This window comes from Podarcis pityusensis (genome assembly GCF_964106645.2).
Source record: "Podarcis pityusensis genome assembly, chromosome: 14".
In the NCBI taxonomy this organism is placed as follows: domain Eukaryota; kingdom Metazoa; phylum Chordata; class Lepidosauria; order Squamata; family Lacertidae; genus Podarcis; species Podarcis pityusensis.
The window spans coordinates 51,972,465-51,999,302 of NC_138039.1; the positions used below are offsets into that span (position 1 = coordinate 51,972,465).

The 26,838-nt window shown below is 45.1% G+C and overlaps 1 protein-coding gene across 2 annotated transcripts in view; it reads left to right on the plus strand.

Annotated features, from left to right (window-relative positions):
- The first annotated feature begins 352 nt into the window (after window positions 1–352).
- THSD4 (thrombospondin type 1 domain containing 4) overlaps window positions 353–26,838 on the plus strand; it is a 411,334-nt gene continuing 384,848 nt past the window's right edge. For both annotated transcript variants that reach the window (XR_013979370.1, XM_080980690.1), the window contains exons 1-2: window positions 353–485; window positions 19,726–19,820. Coding sequence is in view for 1 of the 2 variants with exons in the window: in XM_080980690.1 (XP_080836816.1) it covers window positions 19,792–19,820 (29 nt within the window). In the remaining variant the exon portion in view is untranslated. The remainder of the gene's footprint in view (window positions 486–19,725; window positions 19,821–26,838) is intronic.

The following is a 26,838-nucleotide window of genomic DNA, read 5'->3' on the forward strand; positions in this document are numbered from 1 at the left end:
AGGGGGTAACAAAAGGAAAGTGCTTATTTTTATTTCTTTAAGAAGTGAATTGACTGAGTCAGTTTATAGGTGAAGACAGGAGCAGACCTATTTACAGACTTGGGCTGTGGGCCAGCGTTCCATCTTACCTGTGTGTGTTTATGCACTTATTCCCTGAACTTGAAGATGAAATGAAAAGCACGACGTTCGCTGTGAAAATACCCCAGACAGCAAAGAGGCGAGCAAGCAAGACAATACTGGGCGGGTCGAGGCCTCACCTGTCTGTTCAGCTGCCCGCGAAGGCGCTCTTCCCGCGGCGGCCACCAGGGGGCGGGCGGCTGAGCGGGAGGATCCGGGCGCGCGGCCGGGAGGAGACGGGCTTCTTCCCTGGCGAGCGCGGGAGGAGAGGCGCCTGCGGCTCCCCGGCTTCTCCCGCCTGGCTCCGGGACTGACTCCGCATCCCTGCGCCTTCGGCCGGGACATCTCCCGGGAGCGCCGAGAGACTGGTAAGGAAGGGAAGGGGACGCGCCCCGGCCCGCCTCCCTCGCCTCTTTCTCGCGGGGCAGCGGGGCGGCGGGGCTCCCTCGGAGCGGGGCTGGCGGTACTAATTCGGCTCAGCATTTTTTGTGGGGGGAGTTGCATTTAGGGAGCAGGGCAGGCGGCCGCTTGAGCGCCCATGAGCAGAGCCAAGGGGAGCGTGGAGGTTGTCTGTGTGTAAATGGGTCATGATCCAACTCGCAGCCCCAGAACTCTCTTGATTTCAAACATGTTCCTAACTCTCCCCGTGAAATCCAGGTGATTTGCAGCCTAAGGAGCCTTATGCAGAAAGCCCATTGCATTTTCCCTTCATAGGTGTGCATTTACTTGGAGAATTGCAGCCTTAAGGTGTGCAATTTCAGTTGGATCAGGTCCTCATTTGGCCGGAGGAATTGATCTGGCGTGGCACACCTGTTGTGTAGCTCCCTGACCCTCAGAAAAGCGATATACAGGGTGAGTCTTTTAAAAGAGGCTCCGTGGAACATGTGTACTCGGTATCCACAGGGCCTCTTTTAAAGGACTCACCCTGTATATATGATTCCATGCTGTTGCTTCAAAGGCTTCCTGTTTTATCTGCACACTCCCAAATTATGGCTGCATCCCCCACCTTCTCCTGTTGCAAGTGATCATTTCAGAATCACTTCCCCCCTTTGCCCCCAGACTCCAGCCATTGGAGGTATCCTAGTCACAGCAAGGGATAAATATGTGTGTCTAAAATGACTGGGGATGGGTGGGGTGGGGGGCGTGAACATGCCTTCCCCTTGGCTTTGCTCCATAGCTGAAGTTTGAAGCCTCTCATGATGGAAGGAGATAATGAGGAAGCTGGTTCCAGACAGCATGAAAGCAAAATGTCTGCTTTTTAAAAAGAGCACACACCATTAATTACTCCAGGTTTTTTGCACTCTGGCAAGATAAGAGCCGTGGGGCCAAGGAATGTGTCTCCAGTGAAAATGTGTGGCTGCCTTGAAAGATGCACAGGGACAGATTTGGCAGGACTTGTCTCCTTCCTCCACAGATTGCACCAGAATGAATGGAATACAACTCTGTGTGCATGTTTTGCCGGTTTACTTAGTTTTGTTTAATTGCATTTTAATCTTGCTGTTGCGTGAAGGCAGCATTCAGGACAGCATGCAGTCACTTCTCTTGATCCTCTCAAGGAAGCAGGATGCTGGATTGCATTGCAGATAGCTTTGGGAAAGGTGTGCTCTTTAAGAAAGACCCCCCTCCAATGAAGGCATCTGCTCCCTGCTGTGTTTCAGATCCCCTGTGTTTATTTCTGAAGGCAGCTTGTATCTCCACCCCCCCCCCCCATTATCAATGATTAAATGGAGCTACATATTAGGTGTGAATGCCAGCAGCTCAGATCCATTTGTTTTTCTTTTTTCTTTTAAATGGTTTTACCTGTGATTGTACCATGTTATGGAGTATAATTTGGTAACCATAAGAAATGTTCCTGGAAGTCATTGCTACTTCAGGAAATTAATCTTTGCCCAAAGTGGGCTTTTTATTCCTTTCCAAGAAGCATCCCTTTGCCAAACAAAGATTATTATTTTTAATTGTCCTCTTCTGAAGACTAAAATCCAGGTATGGATTTTTCATGCAGCAACAAACAAAGAAACAGCCCCTTCATCTGATGTAGCTTCCTCATTCAAATATTTAGCAACAGCAGCAGCAGCAGCAGCAGCAGCGACTGGACTTAACTGTCAGGGGTCCTTTACCTTTACCTTTACCTTACTTCACACAGCACAGTTAAGCTATGGAACTCACTGCCACAGGAGGCAGTGATGGCCCCCACCTTGGATGGCTTTCAAAGAGGATTGGGCAAATTCATGGAGGATCAAAGTATATCAAACTTGGGGCTTTCTCAAGGCAAAATGTGTGCCCTACCGTGGAGCTATAGCCCCCTCCAAGTTTTCAGGACCTCTCAAATTCTTTGGTTCCTGCTATCTTCCATTTCAGGTGCTGAAAGATGTCTCTCTGCCTGAGATTCTGGGGAGCTACTGCTAGCCAGCATAGACCAGGGATGGGAACTTGTGGCCCTCAAAGCCTTGCCAGATTCTGAACTCCAAGAAGCCCACTGTGGCCAATGGTCAGGGAGAAGGGAGTTGGACCATAGGAAGGATTCCTGGACTACGCAAACCAGTAGTTTGATTGGGTAATGCAATAGCTACAGATTTTCAACAAACTGTTCTGAAGTGCTTGGGGAACCGGATTTTGAAGAGCAGGTAATTTGGCTGTAACCCCTCCCTGCGGAACCAGCGCTAGTAGAGGCTGCTCCCTTGGGACTGTGCGTGGAAGGCAGAGAGTCCCACAGCAGGCGGCACCAGAGCCAATGGCAGGACCAGGCAACTAATTCTAGTTTGCCCCCCCCCCCCCCGCTGGCATAGGAGCCAACTGCTAGGGGCTGAGGTCCCTTGTCCCCCAATAAGATATAAGAGTGGGCTGGGTCCCCCAAAGTTGTCGGGCATTGCCATTCATATAGCGTGCATGCGCTGCATCTTGTCAGTCATTGATTATGTGGGTCAGGGCTTACCTGCCCCCCAATATTATATTCAAGTTCGCATCCCTGCCTGCTGGTTCTGTGTGGGGCAACAGCAGGACTAAGGAAGAGGCAGGAGCCTGAACTGGTAGGAATAAAGCAAGCGGGTGGGGCTGGGGGCTGGCGGCTCAGGGCAGGCTGAAGTTGGCGGAGCAGCTTCCCATTTGCCCTCATGGACCAGCCTCCACTGACCAGAACCCTGTTTAAACATCATAAAGTGTATGCGTGTATGCATGTTACAAATACTATTCCAGCATTGGCGAAAAACCTCGCATTGTTCTATCATTAAGCAAACGGCTAAAATATGACATAGTGACCATTTAGAAAGCAGTTTCCTCTCCTCGAATATTTATCTAATCTCTGTCTTTATTTTTGTGAAGGCAACCCAGGCAATTGTCTTGCCCTCCCTGGGGGTTTCAGCTGATAGGCCAAATCTAATGACAGCCGAGAAATGTCAGCCAACCAGGCTCCTGCCCCCCACTCTCTGCTGCAGGAATTATTTAATTTAATTTATTGCAGGCAAGTGCTTGCGTGTAACTTTATGTGAATGGTTATGGTTTCTAAACACCCATCCAGTTTGGAAACCGATGCAGGGTACCACTGTCTACTATATGTTTCGGAATGTGGTTTTGACCACCTGTTCTCTATAGGTTTGGCTACCTTTCAAGGTGTTGTCGCCAAACGTGGCACAAGGGTTCCCGAGGTGGGGGGGGCAGCAGTTGCTATTTATGTTTGGGTGCTGGGTGCCATTCTGAAGCAAGATGGTGGACCCAAATGTGACTTTTGGTCGCCTGCTTTTTTGGCATGATGGATGCAAACTCACAAATAGCACAGTGCAGTTAAAAACACTGTATTTTGGGGTTTCTACAAATTCCTGGGCAGCACTGGGCACTGCACTAGTTGCTGATAAACAACACTTGAAGACTCGCAGCTTGGTGGCTTTGGATTAGGGGAAGCGGGGAAATCCCTGAAAGGCATGGATGCTGTGCACAGGCCTCAAAGTCTGATCAGCTGTGCTTGAACCAGGGGAGGCCCAGGCAGTGTTAGCAATATGTGGACCACTGGTCTGACTTGGTATAAAGCAGCTCCCTATAATGGAGCAAATAATGATTCCTGAACACACATGTGTGAATAAAACTGTCCCTTGACAGATTCCTTTTTGCATTTTTATACACGTTCCCTTCCACCTGGGCCACGTGCAGAGGAGAGAGCCAGTCTTTGTCAGGTTAGCGCTTAGAAGAACAATTTTGGGCTGTAGGATTTGCTGCCTGCCTGCAGTGCATGTTGAATGAGGGATGTCATCAACGCTGGCACGTCTGCATTGAGTTGGATGTTTCTGTTAGCTTTTGTTCCATTGCTTTGTACAGTTCCCTGGGTTCTCTCTCTCTCTGATTTGGTTTCTGAGCAAAGTGAGAACCTTTGGGTTCCTCTGGTCTCAGAGACATCTAATTAGTAGCGACTTGAAGGTAAAGGTAAAGGGACCCCTGACAGTTTTTTTTTTTTTTTAAATGATATTTATTAGAGTTTCCAATAAAAAGAACACATCAATTAAAAAGAATTAAGAATAAAAAAGAAAAATACACAGTTCAAAAATACACAATACATAATCCCCCCCCAAAAAAGACAAAAAAGAAAACAGTTAAAAACAATGCCACCTTTTCATCACCACTTTTAAATTTACTTATTTTCTGGACCTCCTCATACCTCCCTCTTTTGTATTCCAGTTCAATTTGTTTGTCCACCTCTTTTTTAATCCCAATCCTTAATCTTAATATAATATAACATTAAATTTTTACCTCTTAAAAGCCAAATTTCCGTTTCCTTTAACTTTTTTAATCCTAATCCTTAATCTTGATCTATATATAACTTTAAAGCCTGTATAGCTAGAAGCCACTTATTTTCAATCCAACATCACTCTAACATTCTTTAATTTTGCAATGTTTCTGCAGATAATCTTTGAATTTCTTCCAATCTTCTTCCACTGACTCTTCTCCCTGGTCACGGATTCTACCAGTCATTTCCGCCAGTTCCATATAGTCCATCAGTTTCATCTGCCATTCCTCCAGTGTGGGAAGCTCTTGTGTCTTCCAATACTTTGCAATGAGTATTCTTGCTGCTGTTGTTGCGTACATAAAGAAAGTTCTATCCTTTCTTAACACCGTTTGGCCGACTATGCCCAAGAGAAAGGCCTCTGGTTTCTTCAGGAAGGTATATTTAAATACCTTTTTTAATTCATTATATATCATTTCCCAGAAAGCCTTAATCTTTGGGCATGTCCACCAAAGGTGAAAAAATGTACCTTCAGTTTCTTTACATTTCCAACATTTATTATCGGGCAAATGATAGATTTTTGCAAGCTTGACTGGGGTTATGTACCACCTGTATATCATTTTCATAATATTCTCTCTTAGGGCATTACATGCCGTAAATTTCATACCTGTGGTCCATAACTGCTCTCAGTCAGCGAACATAATGTTGTGTCCAACGTCTTGTGCCCATTTAATTATAGCAGATTTCACCGTTTCATCCTGAGTGTTCCATTTCAACCCGTTGCCGGGTTCCTTCACGGATTAGGGGGGCGCAAAACGTGCCCGCCGAGTCCCAAGTTCACAGGCTTCACCCGCCTGTGATTTCAGGGGTCCCCCGCTACGCCGAAGCGGGATTTGTCCCTGTTTCCATGGAGCGGTTCCCTCCGAATTAGAGGGAATCCGCCATTAACCGATGGCGCCACCTCCGGAAGTCCATGGGGACCCCTGACAGTTAAGTCCAGTCGTGGCCGACTCTGGGGTTGCGGCGCTCATCTCGCTTTATTGGCCGAGGGAGGCAGCGTACAGCTTCCGGGTCATGTGGCCAGCATGACTAAGCCGCTTCTGGCGAACCAGAGCAGTGCACGGAAACGCCGTTTACCTTCCCGCCAGAGTGGTACCTATTAATCTACTTGCACTTTGACGTGCTTTCGAATTGCTAGGTTTGTAGAAGCAGGGACTGAGCAACGGGAGCTCACCCTGTTGTAGGGATTCAAACCGCCGGCCTTCTGATCGGCAAGTCCTAGGCTCTGTGGTTTAACCCACAGCGCCACCCGCGTCCCTAGTGACTTGAAAGTGAGTAATAAATCCTGCATGTGGCATCATTCTTAGAGCTTTGCTTCTGAATGTGAAGAGCATACTACTGAATGACCAGTGCCACCAGGGCACATGCTGCCCTAGAAAAGCACTGGCCAACACGGTGCTCTCCGGATATGTTGGACTACAATTCCTATCTGCTCTATCCAGCACAACAAATGGGCAGAAATGATGGGAATTGTATTGGTTAGTAATAATAATAATGAGAAGAAGAAGTAGCGTGTGGTGGTGGTGGTGGTGGGGTTTAGCTGGTACGTCCCAGTACTTTGTAGTGGCACCTCTTTTTTGCCTGGGGAAGCCCTGGGGATGGTTTCTCAGGGAGCAAAGCAATTCCCTGGGCTGAGCTTGCTGCCTGGAAAACTGATCTGTCCGTTCGGTCAATTGTGAGTGGGCAAGGGGGCAGCCCACCAGGGAGCAAATGGACAAAGCCTAGAGCATTGCTCAGCAGGCCCAAGGCAGGCAGGCAGGTGAGGAAAGCACACAACAGCGTAGATGTTATATTTTTTAAAAATAGAAGGATGGTTGCATGGTTTAGAGACAGAGCTTCCTGGATTCTTTTGAGGGCAATTCCACACTTCCACCCAGACTCTTCTGCTAGAGAGGAAAGCAACGGCAGAGGGGAATCCAGGATTTCAGTGTAGTTGTGATTGGGAAACAGTGTAGGTGATATTGGAACAGATGCCCTAGGAGTTGTTCATGTTGTTTCTAACTCAGGTCTGGTTTTGTAAAATGTATTTGTTTTAAGCAACACCTTTTTAAGGATTAAAAATGGTTATGCTAATGAATATATAATACAGTTATCACGCCCATGCTGCAGATTAGGGAGCAGTAGCTAAGAACTAATGGCTTAACGACAACCCTGCGGTGCAGTCCATTGCTGGTATTGTACACTGGAGATGCAGCTGAAGTTGAAGGGAGAATGTCCACAACTGCTGAACACCCCACTTCTTTTTCTAGAAAAAAGGCACTGGTAATGATTGTAGTCCAGCAACATCGAGGGGGGGGGGGGCACCACACTGGCTACTCCTGCCTTGGGGTGTGCAGTTAAGGCAGGTGCCTGGCCCAAGGAGTCTAAAATTAGATGCAGGGATAATAATAATATATGCTGCCACTCCGGGCAGCTTACAGCATATCTAAAAACATAAAATATCAAGTGTTGAAAACCTCCCGATACAGGGCTGCCTTTCAGTGTCTTCTAAAAGTTGTATAGTCCTTTATCTCCTTGACATCTGATGGGAGGGCGTTCCACAGGGCGGGCGCCACCACCGAGAAGGCCCTCTGCCTGGTTCCCTGTAGCTTCACTTCTCGCAGTGAGGGAACCGCCAGAAGGCCCTCGGCTGAATGATGGGGGTGGAGACGCTCCTTCAGGTATACTGGGCCGAGGCCGTTTAGGGCTTTAAAGGTCACTTTGAATTGTGCTCGGAAACGTCCTGGGAGCCAATGTAGGTCTTTCAAGACTGGTGTTATGTGGTCTTGGCGGCTGCTCCCAGTCACCAGTCTAGCTGCCGCATTCTGGATTAGTTGTAGTTTCCGAGTCACCTTCAAAGAAAGCCCCACTGAAAGTCAAGGGAATGGGGCCCATTCATAGCAAGGACTTTGAGGCACTGCATACAGATTCTGCCCTAACCTTTTATCTTCACAGCAACCCTGCAAGGTGGGTTGGGGGGGGGGAATTCTTCTCGGATGTCAAATCCTGGTAATGTCTGGGAAAATCTGGATGTATGGCAGCCCTGTCTTTGAGCTTGGTGGTGGCAGCACTGGTGGGAGAATTAGGGACATTCCAGGATCAGATTAGAAGCCAGGGTGGCTTTTGTAATTCTGAGACGGTCCCTGGAGAATTGGGACCCTTGGAGGGTATGAACCACCAGGTCAACCTAATTGAGGCTTTGTTTCTGGGAATCGCCATAATCTCTTCCATCCTTCCTGCCGTCCCTGAAGAAGAGCTTGGAAGCGCATCAAGAGCAGGGATGCCTTTTGTGAGATATGTAGCCACAAATGAATCAAAACGATTCTCTGCTTGAAAATGACCCACCCAGCCTTTTCACCATGCCAGCAAATCTGCTAGCAGTTAAGAGCTGGCTTCCATTGTGTGCGTGACCAGATGTTTTAATAAGGTCATATAAGCTCTTCAAAAAGGAACACAATACATGTTGCATTCACTGGTGTGGTTGACCTGACGCAGCTTAATGTATGAGGGGAGCCATTTTACCAAGGGGGAGGAGTTACAATTCAGAGACCAGCCTTCACCACTCTGGTGCCCTCCCTGTGTTGGGGACTACAACTCGCATTGACCAGGGCTGATGGGAACTGTAGTCCAAAACATCAGGGTTATTATTTACCTTCCCCTTCACCCTAAGGCCCCAGGGTGGATTACAACATAAAAACACAATATTAAATACATCTTAAAGCAGCTTACAGTCACACCCAAAAATGCACCCCTCAACTGTCAAGAGCCAGGGCAAAGAATTGCTATATAATGAAGGTGCCAGGTGCAGAAAAGTAGACAGTAAAACCTCAGCAAAACCTGGGATTCCCTCACCCTTTATTTTAAAAACAAAAAACCTGAGTGGCAGGAATATAACGTGGCAACAATATTATAGAGCAACACAAATGGATATGTGATAAACGGATGCACATGTAATAATAACCTGTGCCCTGGTCCCTGACATGCTTTCCACAGCCAGGGGATTCTTGATGTTTGAGAGCATTTAATCCTATGATTCCTGCACTTGCATGTTGAAGTGGTACAGTTCCAGCAGACCCGTACCTTTTGCATGTAGGTCATCTCTATGGTCAAAGACAGCACTGCTTCCCTACCAGGGTGTGGAAACCACAGGAGGAGAGATTGCGTTGTGCTCAGTTCCTGCTTGCAGGTTCCCTGCAGGCATCTGGTTGGCCCTTGTGAGAACAGGATGCTGGACTAGATGGGCCACTGGCCGGATCCAGCAAACTCCTCTTGTGTTCTTAAACCAGAGGAAGACCACCTTGGAAGTTAGATGCTTCACTTTTGTCACTTGATAGCAACGTTCAACCCATGCCAAACAAGGCCGTGCTTGAAGGGCCGCAACCCAGGAGTCAGTCTTCCCCTTTCTCAGACTGAAGGTGCCACTAAAAATGTTTATGGTATTCTGCTTAGAGAGCTGGGTTTTCCCGTTTCAGGAAAGGGAGTGAAAGCTTTAATATGGCCTGATAGATGCAAAACATTTGCTTTAGAAACAGAAAAAGGTAGCTCCTCGTCCCATCTCAGACAGTGGTTGTTATTAACAGGGTGAGGTTGTAGAATAATGTTTCCTGCCACTTTTTTCCACAGTACTTTACGGAAGTACCTTTGACCACGGCAACATAATTTTTCACTGGGTTTTGGGTTGGCCCTACATCATCCTGACATGCACTGCACTTTAATCTCTATGTACACATGCTTGCAATTAGCCGCGTGGAAGTATTTATTGTTTCCTAAGGTCTTGCTAATAAGATGGATCATAAACTTTTAAGAGAAGCTAGCAAACTAGGCTTTGGTTCCATCTAGAATATTAATACTGCAGCTGAACCACAAATCCTCTGAGAATAGCAATTTGCTTTGGGATACCATCATGTTGCTGTTGGCACTCTCTGGTTCCTGAAAAGTTCACGGTGGTGAAGGGTGGGATTGCTCAGCTTCAGACGTTCCAAGCAAGCAGAACAGGAGGAAGGGCTGCGTTTCTTTTTCTCTACATGTCTCTATGCAATCTTTGGAAGTAGTTACAGATTAGTGCATTTGGGCATATTTCAAGTTTGCAAGCTTTGATTGGTTTTAATTGGTAGATAATTGGACTCAAGCTTTGGCTGGTTGATTGGTAGCAAACTTTGAGAATTAGCAGTGCAACTCTAAGCCCCAGATTTGCTGGCTGGAAGGGGGAGGGAGGAGTGGAGGAGCTTTTCCGGTGGTGGAGAAGAGCTTTGATGGTGGAGGGGTCTGTCCACTCCAGAGTCTCCTCCCCTGCTTTCATTTGAGCCTGGAGCTAGCATGGCAGTGGGCCCTGAAATGAGGCATTCTTGGGGCGAGTGCCCCAAAGGATTTTCAGCCTTGAAACCAAGATGGATTTGATTGTTGGGGAGGCCCCAGAATCCGACCCTCCCTCTTGCCAGACTGCTCCCCCATGAGAACTGGAACCGGAGGTGGGCAGGTAGCAGTCTTAAGGCTATTGCTGGCTATGTAGCCTCCCCAGACCTTCTTTGCTGCACCTGCACCTAGAGAGCCAGAAGGCTGAGCCAGCCAGCCCCACCTTGGGGGCACCTGTAAGAGCTTGGCCACAGCCGCCCTTGCTTGCAGGGAGGAGTCCATGGCTGGGACAGTTGGGTTGTGGTGAGAGCACAAATGAGCTCATTGTCACTGGTAGTTTGCATAATGCATTTTCCACAGTAAATTTGTGCTCAAAGCAGTTCACAGAAAAATCAAAGTCTCAGTGCTGAATTACAGTGACAATACATAAGAACTAAAAGTATGCAAAGGATAGAGCTCAAAGGATCTTTTTTAGCTAGATGGCATGGTTTTATTTCTTATATGAATATAGAGTGCCACCAGTATATGCCAATATCTGGTTCATCTAAGATTCTATAGAACTTTTATTCTCAATAATGATGGAACTCACTGGTGAAGAATACTTTTATCTGTTTTCATCTTTATTAATTTTAAAGGGAAACTTTGTAGGACTTAATAAAAAACCCAATACTTAAGAAGACATATAATATCAGTGCACCACAACACTAAAAAACCAACAATTACCCATTTAGCCATGCCTACAGTTTGCTAATAGATCAGATAAAAATACCCCTTAAAGTGACTCATTTGTGAAGGCTCCTTGGGCGAGCCAGGCAGGTGGGAAAAGCCACCTTGAATGCATCAAGTATGATTCATGGTGCACCTGTGTTGATGCGATCTAGTCTTTTTATTGATTTATTGTAGTGTATTCCCGTATTTAGATTTACTGTAGTTTCATTCTATTTCCATCTTGCAGCCATTGTTAAGCCTTATTCCCCATGATTTTTTCTGATCCTCTTTGAAAACCATTCAAGTGGATGGCCACCACTCCATCTTGTGGAAGGTGAGCTCCATAATTTATGTGTTGTGCAAAAAAAGTTCTGTCGTGAATTTCCCAACGTTTGCTTCATGGGATGTCCCTGAGCTCCACTGTTACAAGAGAGAGAGAAAACCTTTCCCCGACCGCAGTGGAGTCCAAACTTTTTCCAAAGAGGGCCAGATTTGATGAAGTGAAGGGCCATGAGGGCTGACCGAAGGGCCAACCAAAGTTGTTGGCCTTTTTTTTAGGATTGAAGTTGTTGAGCTTTTTTATGATTTTACCTCAAAGTTGTTGAGCTTCTTTTAGGCTTCTGTTACCCCAGAAAATAAACTGCCACAGGGACCGGATTAGTCCCCCGAAACGGAGTTTGGGTATGTCTGCCCTACTGGCTTTCTCCACCCTGTAGAACCTATCCTACCTTTCAGGACTGCTGTGAAGATAAAATGGGACTGCCCCAAAGTACAGATGTGTGTAGCCTGGGAGTTGCGAGATGACACTGGGTCACCCCTAGGGTAGTTTGAAATTTTCAGATTTTTTTTCCAAATGTGCAGGACACTCTTGAAATGTAGTTTCAACGTGGCCTTTTCATAGGCAAGTTTGGGTGCGCAAACTATCTTTTTACAGGAAGTTGGCTATTTGCTTTTCTTCACAATATTTTGAGGATGGATGTCAGCATACTCCCAAACAGCGCTCTTACTGAACAGATGTGCAAAGATTTCTTTTCCCAAGGATTTAATAATTGTCCCAGCAATCTTGTCATGCATATACCAACATTTAGCCAATGTCTGAAATTATAGTTGGAAAATGACAACTTATTGGCTTTATAGTGTTTCTGTATGACCTTGCCGGCAAAGGTCCATACAGTTAAAGCTATGGTTTTCCCAGTAGTGATGTATGGAAGCGAGAGCTGGACCACAAAGAAGGCTGATCACCGAAGAATGGGTCCTTTTGAATTATGGTGCTGGAGGAGACTCTTGAGAGTCCCATGGACTGCAAGAAGATCAAACCTATCCATTCTTCAGGAAATGAGCCCTGAGTGCTCACTGGAAGGACGGATCCTGAAGCTGAGGCTCCAAGACTTTGGCCACCTCATGAGAAGAGAAGACTCCCTGGAAAAGACCCTGATGTTGGGAAAGATGGAGGGCCCAAGGAGAAGGGGACGACAGAGGACGAGATGGTTGGACAGTGTTCTCGAAGCTACCAGCATGAGTTTGACCAAACTGCGGGAGGCAGTGGAAGACAGGAGTGCCTGGCCTTTTCTGGTCCAGGGGGTCATGAAGAGTCGGACACGACTAAACGACTAAACAAGAACAGTGTTTCTGCTGCCATGCTGGTACCTGTCCATGATTCAAGCTGAATCTAAAAGTCACCTTGCAGACCCTTGTAGCTGCTTCTGAAATGGAGCGAGTCTTGGACAGTGCTAACCTGTATCAATCTGGTTGTTATGTGGGACCCAAAGTAGCTTTGTTGCCCTGGTGGATGACCACTTACAATAAGCCCCTGCTTATTATTCGACATTTCTCAGCAGCTTTTGATACAGTCAACAGCGGTATCATTTTGGGGCATCTGGTTGGTCTGAGGCTTGGTGGTCTAGTTTACAATGGATAGGAGCTCTATTTACAAACATAGGAGCCAACTCCTAGGGGCCAAGATCCCTTCAGCTCCCCCATAAAGTATTCAAGGAGGTCAAGCCCCCAAAGTCAGTGAGTATTTCCATTTAAATGGTGTGCGTGTGCCATGTCATGTGATCAATTATGCAGGGCGGGGCTTACCCCCCCCCCATATTTTATTCAAGTTGGCATCCCTTATAAGGATGGCTTTGGATTCTAAGCCTACATGGGGAAAGGGGAGGGGGGGGAGAAAGAGAAACGTGGCAGTTTGGCAGGAGACCAGAGACCACACTGTGTATTTTGTTGACTCTCAGTCTCAGTGCTGCCCTCTAGTGACTGGAGGCATGCAAGATGCCAAGACCCAGTACAGTGGTACCTCGGGTTACATACGCTTCAGGTTACATACGCTTCAGGTTACACACACCGCTAACCCAGAAATATTACCTTGGGTTAAGAACTTTGCTTCAGGATGAGAACAGAAATCGTGCTCCGGCGGCGTGGCAGCAGCAGGAGGCCCCATTAGCTAAAGTGGTGCTTCAGGTTAAGAACAGTTTCAGGTTAAGAACGGACCTCCGGAACGAATTAAGTACTTAACCCGAGGTACCACTGTACTGTAGTTTCTAGGGCCAGGGAGAAACAGCCAAGCTCCCTTGTTATTTTTTCTGTTGCCAGGAGGTGTAAAGTTGTCAACTTAATCTCATTATATTTATAGTACTAAAATGTGCTGTTATATTTGCTATTATGTTGCTGTTTGATTATAATACCATGAACTTGTTCCTGTGGTGTTTGATTTGCCATGTAGTCCTGCTTTCCTTGTAGTAAACAGCTTTGGGCAGGATTTGTTTTGTGGAAGAGGAGCATAGAAATACAATTCTGAATGAAATTTAGGAAGGAAGGAACATCTGGAGGTCCCTTGGGAACTCTTCAGCCCTTCCTACAAGAGCTGAGAAGATCTTCCTCTCTATCTGTGTTCAGTTGGCATTTGAGATGATTCTTTTAAAAGAAAGCTTTGGTTTTCTTGCTGCTGCTTAATTTATTTAATAAATTAATCAATCTAATCTCTTTTTGTATAGACATAAACATATTATAGACATAATAGATATACACATAATATAGAATATTTTGTTATATATGTCTATTTACATACCTTATTAGTTGCTTTGATAGATTCCTCTGGAGCAGAGACGAGGAATACATTTTTTTACACTGCATTACTACATCCACATCCCACTTTTCCTCCACTTTCCACATCCATATTTCATTTTTTTATACTTGCAACAACCCTGTGAGGTAGATTAGGCCTAGTGGGGATTTGAACCTAGATCTGCCAGACCCAAGTCCAGTACTCTAACTATTGATTTGTTCCTATATTGCACAATGCACATCAGCATTCACAAAATTTTGAGTGTTTACTGCAATGCACATACACAAACTTGTTGAAAGGGATGGTACTTATTTTCTGTTCCCTGAAAAGCTATTTGCTTGGCCTGGTTGGCTGTTGAATTTAAACAAAAGGAACAGGGTAATAAATCAAAGGGAAATAGTCCTTTGAAAGAAAGAAAAAGCAAGCAAGTCCTGAAGTTTCTTTGCTACTTCCACTAAAATTGTTAGTAGCAGCTGGGAAGGCACACACACTAAGCAGAAAGATAAATACCAAGGGAAATTTGGCTTGGCATGGCAGACATTTAAGTCAACAAGACAAAATAGATTACATAGCACAGACCTATCCTGCACCTGACTGAGTAGAAGCACAATTGCTGCAGGTGAACAGCTCTTAGCTGAACTCTTTTGATCCATGTTTGCATGTAGAGAGATTAAAAGAGAGGCTGGGGAGGTTGAGGGGTGGCAGTTTAAAGAGCATCCAGTGATACAGGAAGAGTTTTCATGTGTGACTGTCGCCTCTTGGGAGTTTGAAAAAGTGAAAGTGTCTGCTTTCAATAAACAAAGGGTCAAGTCATATAATCCCACTGGAGCTGCCTCGAGGAAATCAAAATTACCAATTAGGAAGTTGGTATTTTCCTTCTCTTACCATTTGCATTATACTTTACAGGACCTTGTTTAAGGCTGTAGCCCCATGGAGCTCAATGAAGCAGATGCCTGAGGAGGCATCCATGGGCAGGATTGTGCTGTTGTGAGTAATTAACGGTGGTGTGTTGTCTCCATTGCTGACCCTCAAAGTTTTCAGTTTTTTGGAATTCAAATCTTACTGGGTTGAATGCAGAAATGCCCTTCTGTAGGTCAGAGTCTTCCATCAATGTTGCACTTCTGTGGGTGCAAGGATTCCTTTCCTAAGCAGGAGGGCATATTTTGGATTCAGCCCATTGTATTCCCCCTCTATGATGCATGTAGAATCATAGAATCATAGAGTTGGAAGAGACCACAAGGGCCATCGAGTCCAACCCCCTGCCAAGCAGGAAACACCATCAGAGCATTCCTGACATATGGTTGTCAAGCCTCTGCTTAAAGACCTCCAAAGAAGGAGACTCCACCATACTCCTTGGCAGCAAATTCCACTGTCGAACAGCTCTTACTGTCAGGAAGTTCTTCCTAATGTTTAGGTGGAATCTTCTTTCTTGTAGTTTGGATCCATTGCTCCGTGTCCGCTTCTCTGGAGCAGCAGAAAACAACCTTTCTCCCTCCTCTATGTGACATCCTTTTATATATTTGAACATGGCTATCATATCACTCCTTAACCTCCTCTTCTCCAGGCTAAACATGCCCAGCTCCCTTAGCCGTTCCTCATAAGGCATCGTTTCCAGGCCTTTGACCATTTTGGTTGCCCTCCTCTGGACACGTTCCAGTTTGTCAGTGTCCTTCTTGAACTGTGGTGCCCAGAACTGGACACAGCTCTGAAAAGCTCTGAAAAGGCTCAATATGGAGGCCAAATGGCCGACATATTGGGAAATTTTGGAACAAGAAGGAGACAAGTTGAGATTGCAGAGTTTCGAAAAATTAAAAAACAAAGTGAGAGATTGGCTTCATTACTATCAGATAATGGAGGCATATAATTTGGATAAGAAAATTGGCTTCCAGGTGGAAAAGTCAAAATTAGAAACAGAACTGCTAGAACCCAAAACTAAGAATCTGTCAAGAATGTATAACTTGCTGTTGAAATGGAATACTCAGGATGAAACGGTGAAATCTGCTATGATTAAATGGGCACAAGATGTTGGACATAATATTATGTTTGCTGACTGGGAACAGTTATGGACCACAGGTATGAAGTTCACGGCATGTAATGCCTTAAGAGAGAATATTATGAAAATGATATACAGGTGGTACATGACCCCAGTCAAGCTTGCAAAAATCTATCATTTGCCCGGTAATAAATGCTGGAAATGTAAACAAATTGAAGGTACATTCTTTCACCTTTGGTGGACGTGCCCAAAGATTAAGGCTTTCTGGGAAATGATATATAATGAACTGAAAAAGGTATTTAAATATACCTTCCTGAAGAAACCAGAGGCCTTTCTCTTGGGCATAGTCGGCCAAACGGTGTTAAAAAAGGATAGAACTTTCTTTATGTGCGCAACAACAGCAGCAAGAATACTCATTGCAAAGTATTGGAAGACACAAGGTCTACCCACTCTGGAAGAATGGCAGATGAAGGTGATTGACTACATGGAATTGGCAGAAATGACTGGCAGAATCCGAGACCAGGGAGAAGAGTCGGTGAAAGAAGACTGGAAGAAATTTAAGGACTATTTACAGAAATATTGTAAAATTAATGAATCTTAGAAGGATGTTGGATAGAAACTAAGTGGTTTCCAGCTGTAATGCTTTAAGAGATACGAAAAAAGGTTTACAAATGGGTAAAAGCTTAATGGTAAGGATTTGCTGAACTAACAAACTGAACTGGAATACAAAAAAGGGAGGTATGAGGAGGTCCGGGGAAATAAGGGTAAAGAAGATAAGCTATAGAAAGTTAACGTGTTTTTTTTAACTGTTTTTATCTTGTATCTTTTTCTTGTTTTTTCTTTTTTTTTATATTTTAAAAACTTTATTCTTTTTTCTGTATTTTGTATTTTCTTGTATTTTTATTTTTTGTTTTTGTATTTCTCGAAACTTTAATGAATATCATTAAAAAAAAAAAAAGAACTGGACACAGTACTCCAGGTGAGGTCTGACCAGAGCAGAATACAGTGGCACTATTACTTCCCTTGATCTAGATGCTATACTCCTATTGATGCAGCCCAGAATTGCATTGGCTTTTTTAGCTGCCGCGTCACACTGTTGGCTCATGTCAAGTTTGTTGTCAACCAAGACTCCTAGATCCTTTTCACATGTGCTGCTCTCAAGCCAGGTGTCAAGCCATGTAGGTTTGCTGCTATCATGGTGGCAAATCCATCCAACCAAAGAACGTAAATGGACAGATGGCCTCCTCCCTTATCTGCTTTTCTTCCACACACAGATCAGTTTCAGAGATACTGCTCTGTATTCCCTTGCCATTTGGAGTTCAAGAGGCAGGACCTTCTTGGTTGTGGCACCTGGGCTATGGAATACCTTACCTGGGGCTGCACATCTGGCCTCTTCATTATTTAGCATTTCTTCTTCTTCTTCTTGAAATGAAAGTATAAATAGTAATTCTTCCTCTTCCTCCTCCTCCTCTGGTAATACTACTACTAAACAGTTTCCATCACACGGAGGCTCTCTATGTGCTGTGTGAAGAAGTCCTTTATTTTTTTCTGTCCCAAATCTTCCAACATTCAGCTTCATGGGATGTCCACTAGTTCAAGAGTTATGAATTTTGTCTACTTTCTCCAGGCCATGAATAATTTTATAATCTTCTATCCTGTCGCCTCTTACTAGCCTTTTCTCTAAATGAAACAACCACGTTGTTTACACATTAAGGAGGGATCCTGGTTTGGTGCAGTGTTGCCTTCAGAGCTCAGGTCTGCATGACGTATTGGGGCATGCACAAACTTTTGAATTAGTCTTAGATATTGATTTATAATGTTTAGTGTTCAGTGAAAAGAAAACCCATTGACTGGTGATTTAGCCTTGAATGTGCAAATCATGTACAAAACCAGATATTTAACGTGTAGTATATTCCAATAGAAATGCACCAGAAAAGTGTAGGGTTTTTTCACCTCTTTGTTTTTACTATCTGTGTTTTGTTTAAGGATGTGGATGTCCCTGTAAAGTTCCATGTGCAATGACTCCCATTCTACATATTCAAGCACACTTTAAAACCTCAGGGTCAAGCAAGATCTTGTGTAATTTATGCATGCTTACTAGGAAGAGAATTCCATTTGAACTCGCTGATGCTGGCTCTGAATTAAACGGAATACGTTTCAACTTATTCAGAGTTCAGATTTACAATTTCCTTGGCATGGATCTTGGACTTCTCTGAACTGGCACAGGCCTGGCTGCCCCCTTGAGTTAAGAGAGGCTTCAAAAGTTGCTTTGCTTTTTTTTTGCAAAATTACAAGCCACGATTGTCTTGGGCAGATAATTAAAACCAATGTTATCTGGCTGATAATGTCAAAGTTTGTACAATAAACTGGTTGTAAGCTTTGTACTGAGCTGTGCACATGGCTGGTTTGTAAGATAAACCCAGGCTTCCTTTGGCCACCTTGCGGTTATCTGATTGGTTGACAGAAATGGATAACATCTTATCTACAAGGAATGATGCTGTAATGTTTCACTTCATGGCCCTACGCTCTGTTCAAACACTGTGCTAGTTGTGAGCAGCAAAAGGCACCAAAACCCGGCTCTGTAGAAGAAGCAGAGCCTGTCTAAACATTATTCAGCAGAGAGAGAGACAGCAACAGTAGAAAAAGGTTTGCCTAGACTTTTCCAGTGACAGAGGAGAATTTTGTTTGGTCTGCATTTTTAAGTGACCTGATCTAATTTGCACCTCCTGGATTAATACAATGCAATTATCCATCAGCTTTTGTACTTCTTTCAATTTTGCCATATGGATGTTGTCTCAAAATGTGTAAAAAAAAGAAAGAAAGAGGTGCTTGGGATAAAATACATCTAGAAATGTGTACATTGGGATAAAATATATTTTTAATACATGCCTTGTTTTTTAATTATATTTTTATTGAAGTTTTAATAATGATAACAAGACAGGCAAGCATAAAGTGTAAAATATTAACTAAACATTTAAGTACCGGTACATATTTAAATATATGGCTGGGATAACCCAGTCAGATGGGTGGGGTATAAGTAGTAATTAATAATGATGATGGTGATGATTGTATGGATTTCTTTTTTATGCAGTTTAATGTGGGAACAGGACAGAACAGATTTATGAATGAATGCAAAATTGATGTTGGCTGGGGAAACACTGATCTGTCCCTCTTTGAACCCTTTCAACATAGGGTGGAACATTAGGAAAAGTGTCTTATTGATTGATTGATTTAATTTATTTCCAGTTCTTCCACCCCAAGGAGTCTGTGGCAACAAACAGATGCATTATTTGAAATCAAAACCAACATTTTAGAACAGATTAAAACATTCTAAAAACCATTACAATTAAAAGCACCAAAAATCACTTACATTTTTTTTAAATACAAGAAAGCATTCTAAAAGCAATTAAACACAGTTATAAAAACATTCTTCCATCCAATAATCTTAGGGTTGCCTGGAATGGTCTTTAACCACCAAATGCCTGAGTAAACAGGACTTTTCCCCAATGCCTCCTGACAGTTAATAATGAGGGAGACATTTCACCATCAGTGAACCACCACTGAAAAGGCCCTGTTACAGGTCTGTACCAACCGGGCAGCTCCTGATGGTGGCACCACCACCAAGACCATGCTTTGCTGATGGTAGGAGCAGCCCCCAAATTGGACCGCTTACCTAGAGGGGTAGTGGGCTTTCTGTCATGAAATGCTGAAAAATAATCTATCTTGCTTTTGTTGTTTCCCTAGGATTTTGCTGTAACCCACCCTGAATTTTTTATCACACTGGACACATCACGTTAAGAGTCACTAACCATGGCAGACAATTTTAAAGGCTCTTTAAGGTAAGTATTGGTACCCCCTCCCCTCTTCATGTGCCTTACATTGAACATTGTACCTCGGGGAATCTCACATGGAGGTTGCCCAGTGGGGAACAGAGCCAGTTTGGAAGACAATTTGGCACAATTGGTTTGCTGTGTTTCCTGCATTGCAGGGTTTGGACTTGATGGAGGGCATTCCTTGGGGCTTGCCTGCTGATGGCCCAGGTCCGGACTGGGTGGGTGCAAAAGTGGCACCTCTGTACTCTGGCTTGGAGGGCCAGGAGTCTGCCTGCCTGTCTGCGCACGCTCTGGGCGCTGGGCGAGGTGCACAGGCTCCTCTGGGAGGAGGAATCCAGCCACTGGGATGGGCCATTGCAGCAGCCCTCTGCTTCTCTCCAGTCAGCCGGTGGCACAATTAGAAGTGTGAGAGGAACTGGGGAAGAAAGACTGAGAGAACAGGCAGAAGTTGCAGGAAGAGAAAAAAGGGAGGGAGGGAGGGAGGCAGATGGACTGGCAGGGGAGGGGGAGGAGGAGGAGGAGGAGGCAGAGCAGAGCAAAGCAAACCTGCCCCCAATGGCTGTGGAGGAAGTTGCTGGTGGAGTGCAAAGGAAGGGCTTTTTGAGTTTCTGGTGCATGGTTTGTCCCGGCTTTGGGGGCTCCCAGACAGCTCCTGGCCAAGGGCGCATGGGAGCCTAGCTTCCAGGATTCAGGTACTGGCTCATCATCCATTACAAGCCCCATCCCCGGGTAAAACATGTCTATGGGGAGGACGGGGTGAAGAGCATGACTGGTGGCGGCTGGAGCTCCGATGGCAGCAGGGCCTGAGGCAGGGAGCCAATGGTGGCAGGGACAGTGGTGGCCCCTTCTGGCCGGTGGAGCCCAGGCACCTGCCCAGCCAGGCCAGAGCCTCTGATTCCAATATTCCCCAGGGAGGCAGGCATGAGGCGAGTCAAGGGCTGCTTTCCATCTTAGTCCAGCCTTATGCCAGGGTTGGGTGGCAAAAGGGGCGGAGCAACAGATAGGACCCTTACTTTTGAACCGTCAGCAAAAGTTGGTGGTTTACATGCATCCAGCCATTACCCCTGTTACTGGAAAAATCCGAGGGCTCCCTTGGACAAAATAAAGACACCAACCAGGATAACTTGGAGCAAAACAGCAGCCTGTAGGCTTGGCCTTTATTGAACTGTTGCAACAGGGTGTTCCCCTCACTTGCAAGAGAGAGGAAAGACCCAGAAAGATGGTGTGCAAGACCTTATAAAAACTTTTGAAATTCCCATCCTCTAGGTCAAGCCCACCCCCAGAAACATCATGCATACATTACGGAAAGGAGGGGTTGAGGGAGGAGTTGTGGTGGTAACCTGAGTGTCCTGTCACCTGGCTGGTTCCTCCTTTCCCCCTCCCCATGAGTCACTTCCAGGAGACAAAGGGGAGTTGGCAGTTTCCTGCCCCCAGAGGGAAGATCTGATCATTGTCCTTTGTTTCAGTCCATGCTGAATCCACTCCCATATGCAAGTTCTTTGTGATCTTGATGGTCTTCTGTCTAGGACCATCAGGGTTGGCATAGCAACTGGGCAGGGCTCCTGTGGATGTGCTGGGATGGTGAAGGGATTATGGCTGACCAGAACCAAGCCACCCCCCTTTGATAGTCCTTGTCATATGGAGTAAAATAAAAATGGAACAGTGCAAATCCGATGTATGGTTGATTTTTCTATGAATTTATAACAGAAGTGTGGCATATGTAGTGTGTGAGTGTGAGTGTGTGAAGTTTGTACAAACTGAATGATTGGGGTGGGGGGTTCCTGCTACACCCCCCCCCCCCGCATCCTCCATCCAGGCAAGCAAGAGGTTGGGGACACAGAGAATGGCCAGTGAGGGGGTGTGCCTACAAGGAAGGGGGTGGCCTGAGCAGGGGGCGTAGCTTGGGTAGAGCTCAGAAAGCCAAGCAGAGAGACCTGCAGGGCCCCCTTTGCCACTATAGGGTGGGATGTTAGCATGGAGTGTGGAGGACTAAGCTGTGCAGGTTTTTTATTTTATTTTATTTATTTAAAAACACACATTTATATACCACTATTTCACAAAAACTCCAAAGCACCAACCCACCAGGGATGCTTCTGCAGGTGATCTCAGTGACTGAGCTGGGGAGAAGGTTCAGGAGGTCCCTGAGGGGCTTTGCCAATGGATCCAAGGATGGTGAACCTGGCAGTTTCTCTCCAGAAGGCGGATTCCTTGTCAGATTAGTAATACAGTGGTACCTCGGGTTACATACACTTCAGGTTACAGACTCTGCTAACCCAGAAATAGTACCTCGGGTTAAGAACTTTGCTTCAGGATGAGGACAGAAATTGTGTGGCAGCAGCAGCAGGAGGCCCCATTAGCTAAAGTGGTACCTCAGGTTAAGAACAGTTTCAGGTTAAGAACAGACCTCCGGAATGAATTACCGTATTTTTTGCCCTATAGGGTGCACTGGCCCATAGGACGCACCTTGTGTTTTTTTTTTTGGGGGGGGGAATGAATAAAAAAAAATTATTTCCCCCCCCCCCCCAGCCACGGGGCTGGGGTGGGGGAAGCCCGAGCTTCCCCCGACCCCAGCCCCCAGAACAGACTGCTATCCGCAAGCCTTGCGAGCCCACGGGAACTCCTGCCAGGCTCGCAAGGCTTGTGGATAGCTTCCTGAAGCCTGGAGAGCGAGAGGGGTCGGTGCGCACCGACACCTCTCGCTCTCCAGGCTTCAGCGAAAGCCTGCATTCGCCCCATAGGACGCACACACATTTCCCCTTCATTTTTGGAGGGGAAAAAGTGCGTCCTATAGGGCGAAAAATACAGTAAGTTCTTAACCTGAGGTACCACTGTACAATGGCCAATTGGTAACCCTGTTCACAAGATGCCCTTGGAGTGCAATCCCATGTTGACTCAGAAGTCAGTGCTACTGTGTTCGGTGGGGGCTCAGACCCTGGCAAGTATTTTTTAGGACTGCATCTTCAGTGTATATGTTTTTGTACTTTCCAGTTTTGTTAACTGAATGCAGCCGGCCCCTTTGACTAAAAGTGAAACTGCTGTCTCCTTTGGAATGTCTTTTCCTGCTTTCTGCCCTGTATCAACAACATTTACAAGCGACACACCCAGAGCATTTTTGGTGTGATTTGTGGAAGCATCTTTCTCCTTGGCTGTGAGACACATCTATGATCCCATTCCAAAGGGCTGCAAGGATGGAATCCCCCCCCCCCCCCCAAGTTTTATTTAGCTCTGTTTTATGGCATTCTTGCATTTCAAGACTACCAGTGTGTAGCAAACCTTCTGGATTAGGAAGACTTCGTTGTTGTTTTTAAGAAAGAAGCCTCCTTCCTTTTTAAAATAGAGCATGGCAAAGCATTTAAGAGGCAGTTAATACAGCCAAAGCAAACCGTCATTTGATGGAACATGAAATATACCAATATATTTTTAAAAATCACAACACACTGAATCAAAATGAAGATCCCTGCCAAATTTCCTATGCGCATGAAGCCGAAAGTTGATAACAGCTTTGCAACTTGAGTCTACCAGACTGCACACCCAGGGCTTGCTAGAAAGTAGCTCCATTGTCCAATTGGGTTTCCATTCCCATCCACCAACAGGCCCTGATTATAATGTTCTCTTTGGAAAAATGATTGGGATAAGCTTGGCACAGAATAATCACCCCAATCCTGAGGACTTTTAGCTCTGGAGAAAGAACTTTTAATCCGTTAAGTAATTTGCTTTGAAGATTAAGGGCTCTGCTCACTCCCAAATGGTTGCCCCCTCATGTGGGATTTTTGCAGAATGTATTCATGGAAATGCACATCTCCACATGCAGATTAGGAACTGCTGAGCCTTTTTCTCTCTTTGAACTGCAAGCTGTGGAACGATTTTCCTCCTACCAGTGTTGAGCTTTCTATGAATGAATGGTGTATGTGTGTGAGAGAGAGAGAGAACGCAAGAGGGCACAGAGAAGTTAAAAGCAACTGCACATTGGTGCGGGGGGTGTGTGGAGTTGCTTAATCCCCGAATTTGCAGAACACCACCTTCAATTCATAGAATGATAGCATTGGAAGGGACTATGGGGGTCATCTAGTTCAGCCCCCGCAATGCAGGAATCTTTTGCCCAATGTGGGGCTCAAACCCACAACCCTGAGATTAAGAATCTCCTGCTCTCCCAACTGGGCTATCCTTCTATGCACTGGAACACTTCAGAGAGGACAAAAGGGACACATGTAGTTGGTTCGACATCTACGGCCATTCTGCTTTGTTTTGTTTTTTTTAAAATCATATTTATTGCTTTTTTAACATTTCCAACACAACACTACAAACAAAAAAAGAAAAAAGAAAAAAGGGAAAAAACAATGCAAATACAATACAAAGACGCTACATGGACTAACAAAACAAACAAAAACAAGCAAAAACAATTTAAAAACACCTCAAACATTTTCAATATCTTATGTTTCATTCACTTATTTCCAGCGACCTCCTCCCACCTCCCTTTTTGTATTCCACTTCTATTATTTGTTTCAGCAATTCCTTTCCATCTTACTCTGTTTTCTGTTCTATAATTAACTTAACACATTCTTGCCATACTTTTCCTTTAATTTTCTATTAATCTATTTATACTTAATTTCTTATGACATTTCTGCTAAAGCCATATAATTTCATTCCAACATTTTTCTAACATTCCTTAATTTTACAATATTTCTATAAATAGTCTTTAAACTTTTTCCAATCTTCTTCCACCGACTCTTCACCCTGGTCTCGGATCTTGCCAGTCATTTCCGCCAATTCCATATAGTCCATCAACTTCATCTGCCATTGTCCAACGCTTCAGTGTTTTCAAAAAACAACCATTCTCTCAACCAGCAAAAAGCAGATGGTTCACAGCAAAGTTTAAAGGTCTGGCAGGGCAGGTCCACCTCCTTCTTTGGCATCCATCAATATCTTAAGTTTTACTCGAGGCTTCCGGCCCTGCCAAACAACTCTAGGAGCATCCCTCTGCCACCTCCTGAAACCCTCCATCCCATCCAAAGCTTGCAATGTTTGAAACAAAAGCAACATCCCCAGCAACACAGCAGCCCTCACCCCCACCACAATAACTCGGCCCAACAGTAACAACTTCTGATTTGTCCATATTTCTAGGTCCCCCTTCTCTTCAATCCAACATCCTTCACAATTATCCTTAAGCAGATTCACATTTTTGGCGGTCATACTAACCCCCAAATACCTCTCTTTCTCAACCAATGTTAGTATCGCCTCCTGAAACTTTCCTTTCCCCTGTCAAGCTTTCCTTTTCCAATTCAGATAGGGCTCTGGTCCTCAAATTCATCCGTTCTTCTTTAAGTTCAATCATAATGAATGTCAACTTATGTTCGTCAAGTTGTCTTTGTATGTATCCTCTCCAGTTGTATTACTTTAGATTCAGCAGCAAGGGTTTTTCCCCTGCCTTCATCTGCAGTTTGCCATATCGAAGTAGATTCCTGTGTCAGTTTCTGGATGGTTTCTGAATTGGTATTCACCTTTTGTCCCAAGTTATTTAAACTTTCTACAGTTGAATCAATTTCAATATTTGCAACATCCAATTTCACATTTATCGCATCTGTTTTCTTGTGGAGTTGTTCCAGCGAATCATTTATTTTCAATAATCCCGTCTGTTTTTTCCTTTCCGTTTGCCATAACATTTAAGAGATTCAAGGTCAATTCCAAAGTCTCACACTTTTTTATCTTGCAGCTGGAAATTCCCCTAGCCCAGCTCCTATCAAGTAACCAATTTCAAAAGCTTCTACTAGGGGGAAGCGAGTTGTATTTGTATCGGTCAGTATGTCCTCTTTTAAACACAGTTTCAATAATCCAAAGTTAGTTTCAATTTTCAGTTACTTTCCTCCTCTTTTAATAAAGTTCAATAAAGTTGTTTCAATTTTCCGTTACTTTTACTCCTTTTTAAGTGCAGACGAAGACAATAGAAACAATGTATCTCTCTTATGCTAGCTGTCACCGAACGTTCTATTCGCTGTCAATGAACCTTCCAAGACACGTCGGTCTTACTGGCAGCCCGTTTCCAGGTTCGGAACGGTGGTATTTTAACTTCCTCACTCACTCCTGCAGGGATACACAATCCAAAGCCTCCCCCCTCTTCTCCTGCTTCCAAGGGGGGTTTAATATTTTTTACTCATCAGAATTTAGTCCTTTACAGTAGGCTTTCCAAGACTTTAGCTTGCAGCCTCTTTGCCTCAGTCTTATTTACAAAAAGGGGAGGTGGACTTCCTGTTTTGAGCCTCCCCGTTTCGGTGCCAAATTAAAACGTTTAAAAATCCAATTCTTCACTCTACTCACGGGTAGTTGCTTTAAGATCAAATTGTCCACAGGAAAAAGTCAGCGCTCTCCGGCAACAGCTATGCGGCTTCGCTCCGTGGAAGAAGCAGTCAATCCGAAGCACCGCGCCGCTCACCCCACATCGCTCCGGATCCCCGAAACCGGGTTTCCCCGCGAGTAGGGGAGGCGCAAAAGGTGCCCGCCGAATCCCACGTTCACAGGCTTCACCCGCCTGTGATTTTTAGTGGGTCTCCGCCTTTGCCGTGGCGGCCAGACCCGAATTTCCACGAGGCAAATTCCTCCCGATCAGAGGAATTCCGCCGTTGCCGGTGGTGCCAACCCGGAAGTACCCATCTACGGCCATTCTGGGACCAGGACAGCCTGACCACAGTAGTAGTTCATGCATTGGTCACTTCAAGACTGGATTGTTGCAATGAGCTCCATGGGTGGCTTTGATCCAGAAGCTGCAGTTAGTGCAGAATGCTGCAGCACAATTGCTGACGGGAGTGAAGCCTTGCCAGGATATAATACTGTTGCTCAGAACTCTGCACTGATTTGCTGCCTGACCGAGTTCAATATGTTACTATTAGTATGTAAAGCCCTTAACAGCTTAGGACCAGTTTACCAGTGAGATTGTCTGACGCCATGTATGCCCAATTGACCACTTCACTCTGCAGAACTGACCCTGTGCCATGTGCCAAAGAGGACCCATTCTGCATTTGGAATAAATCAG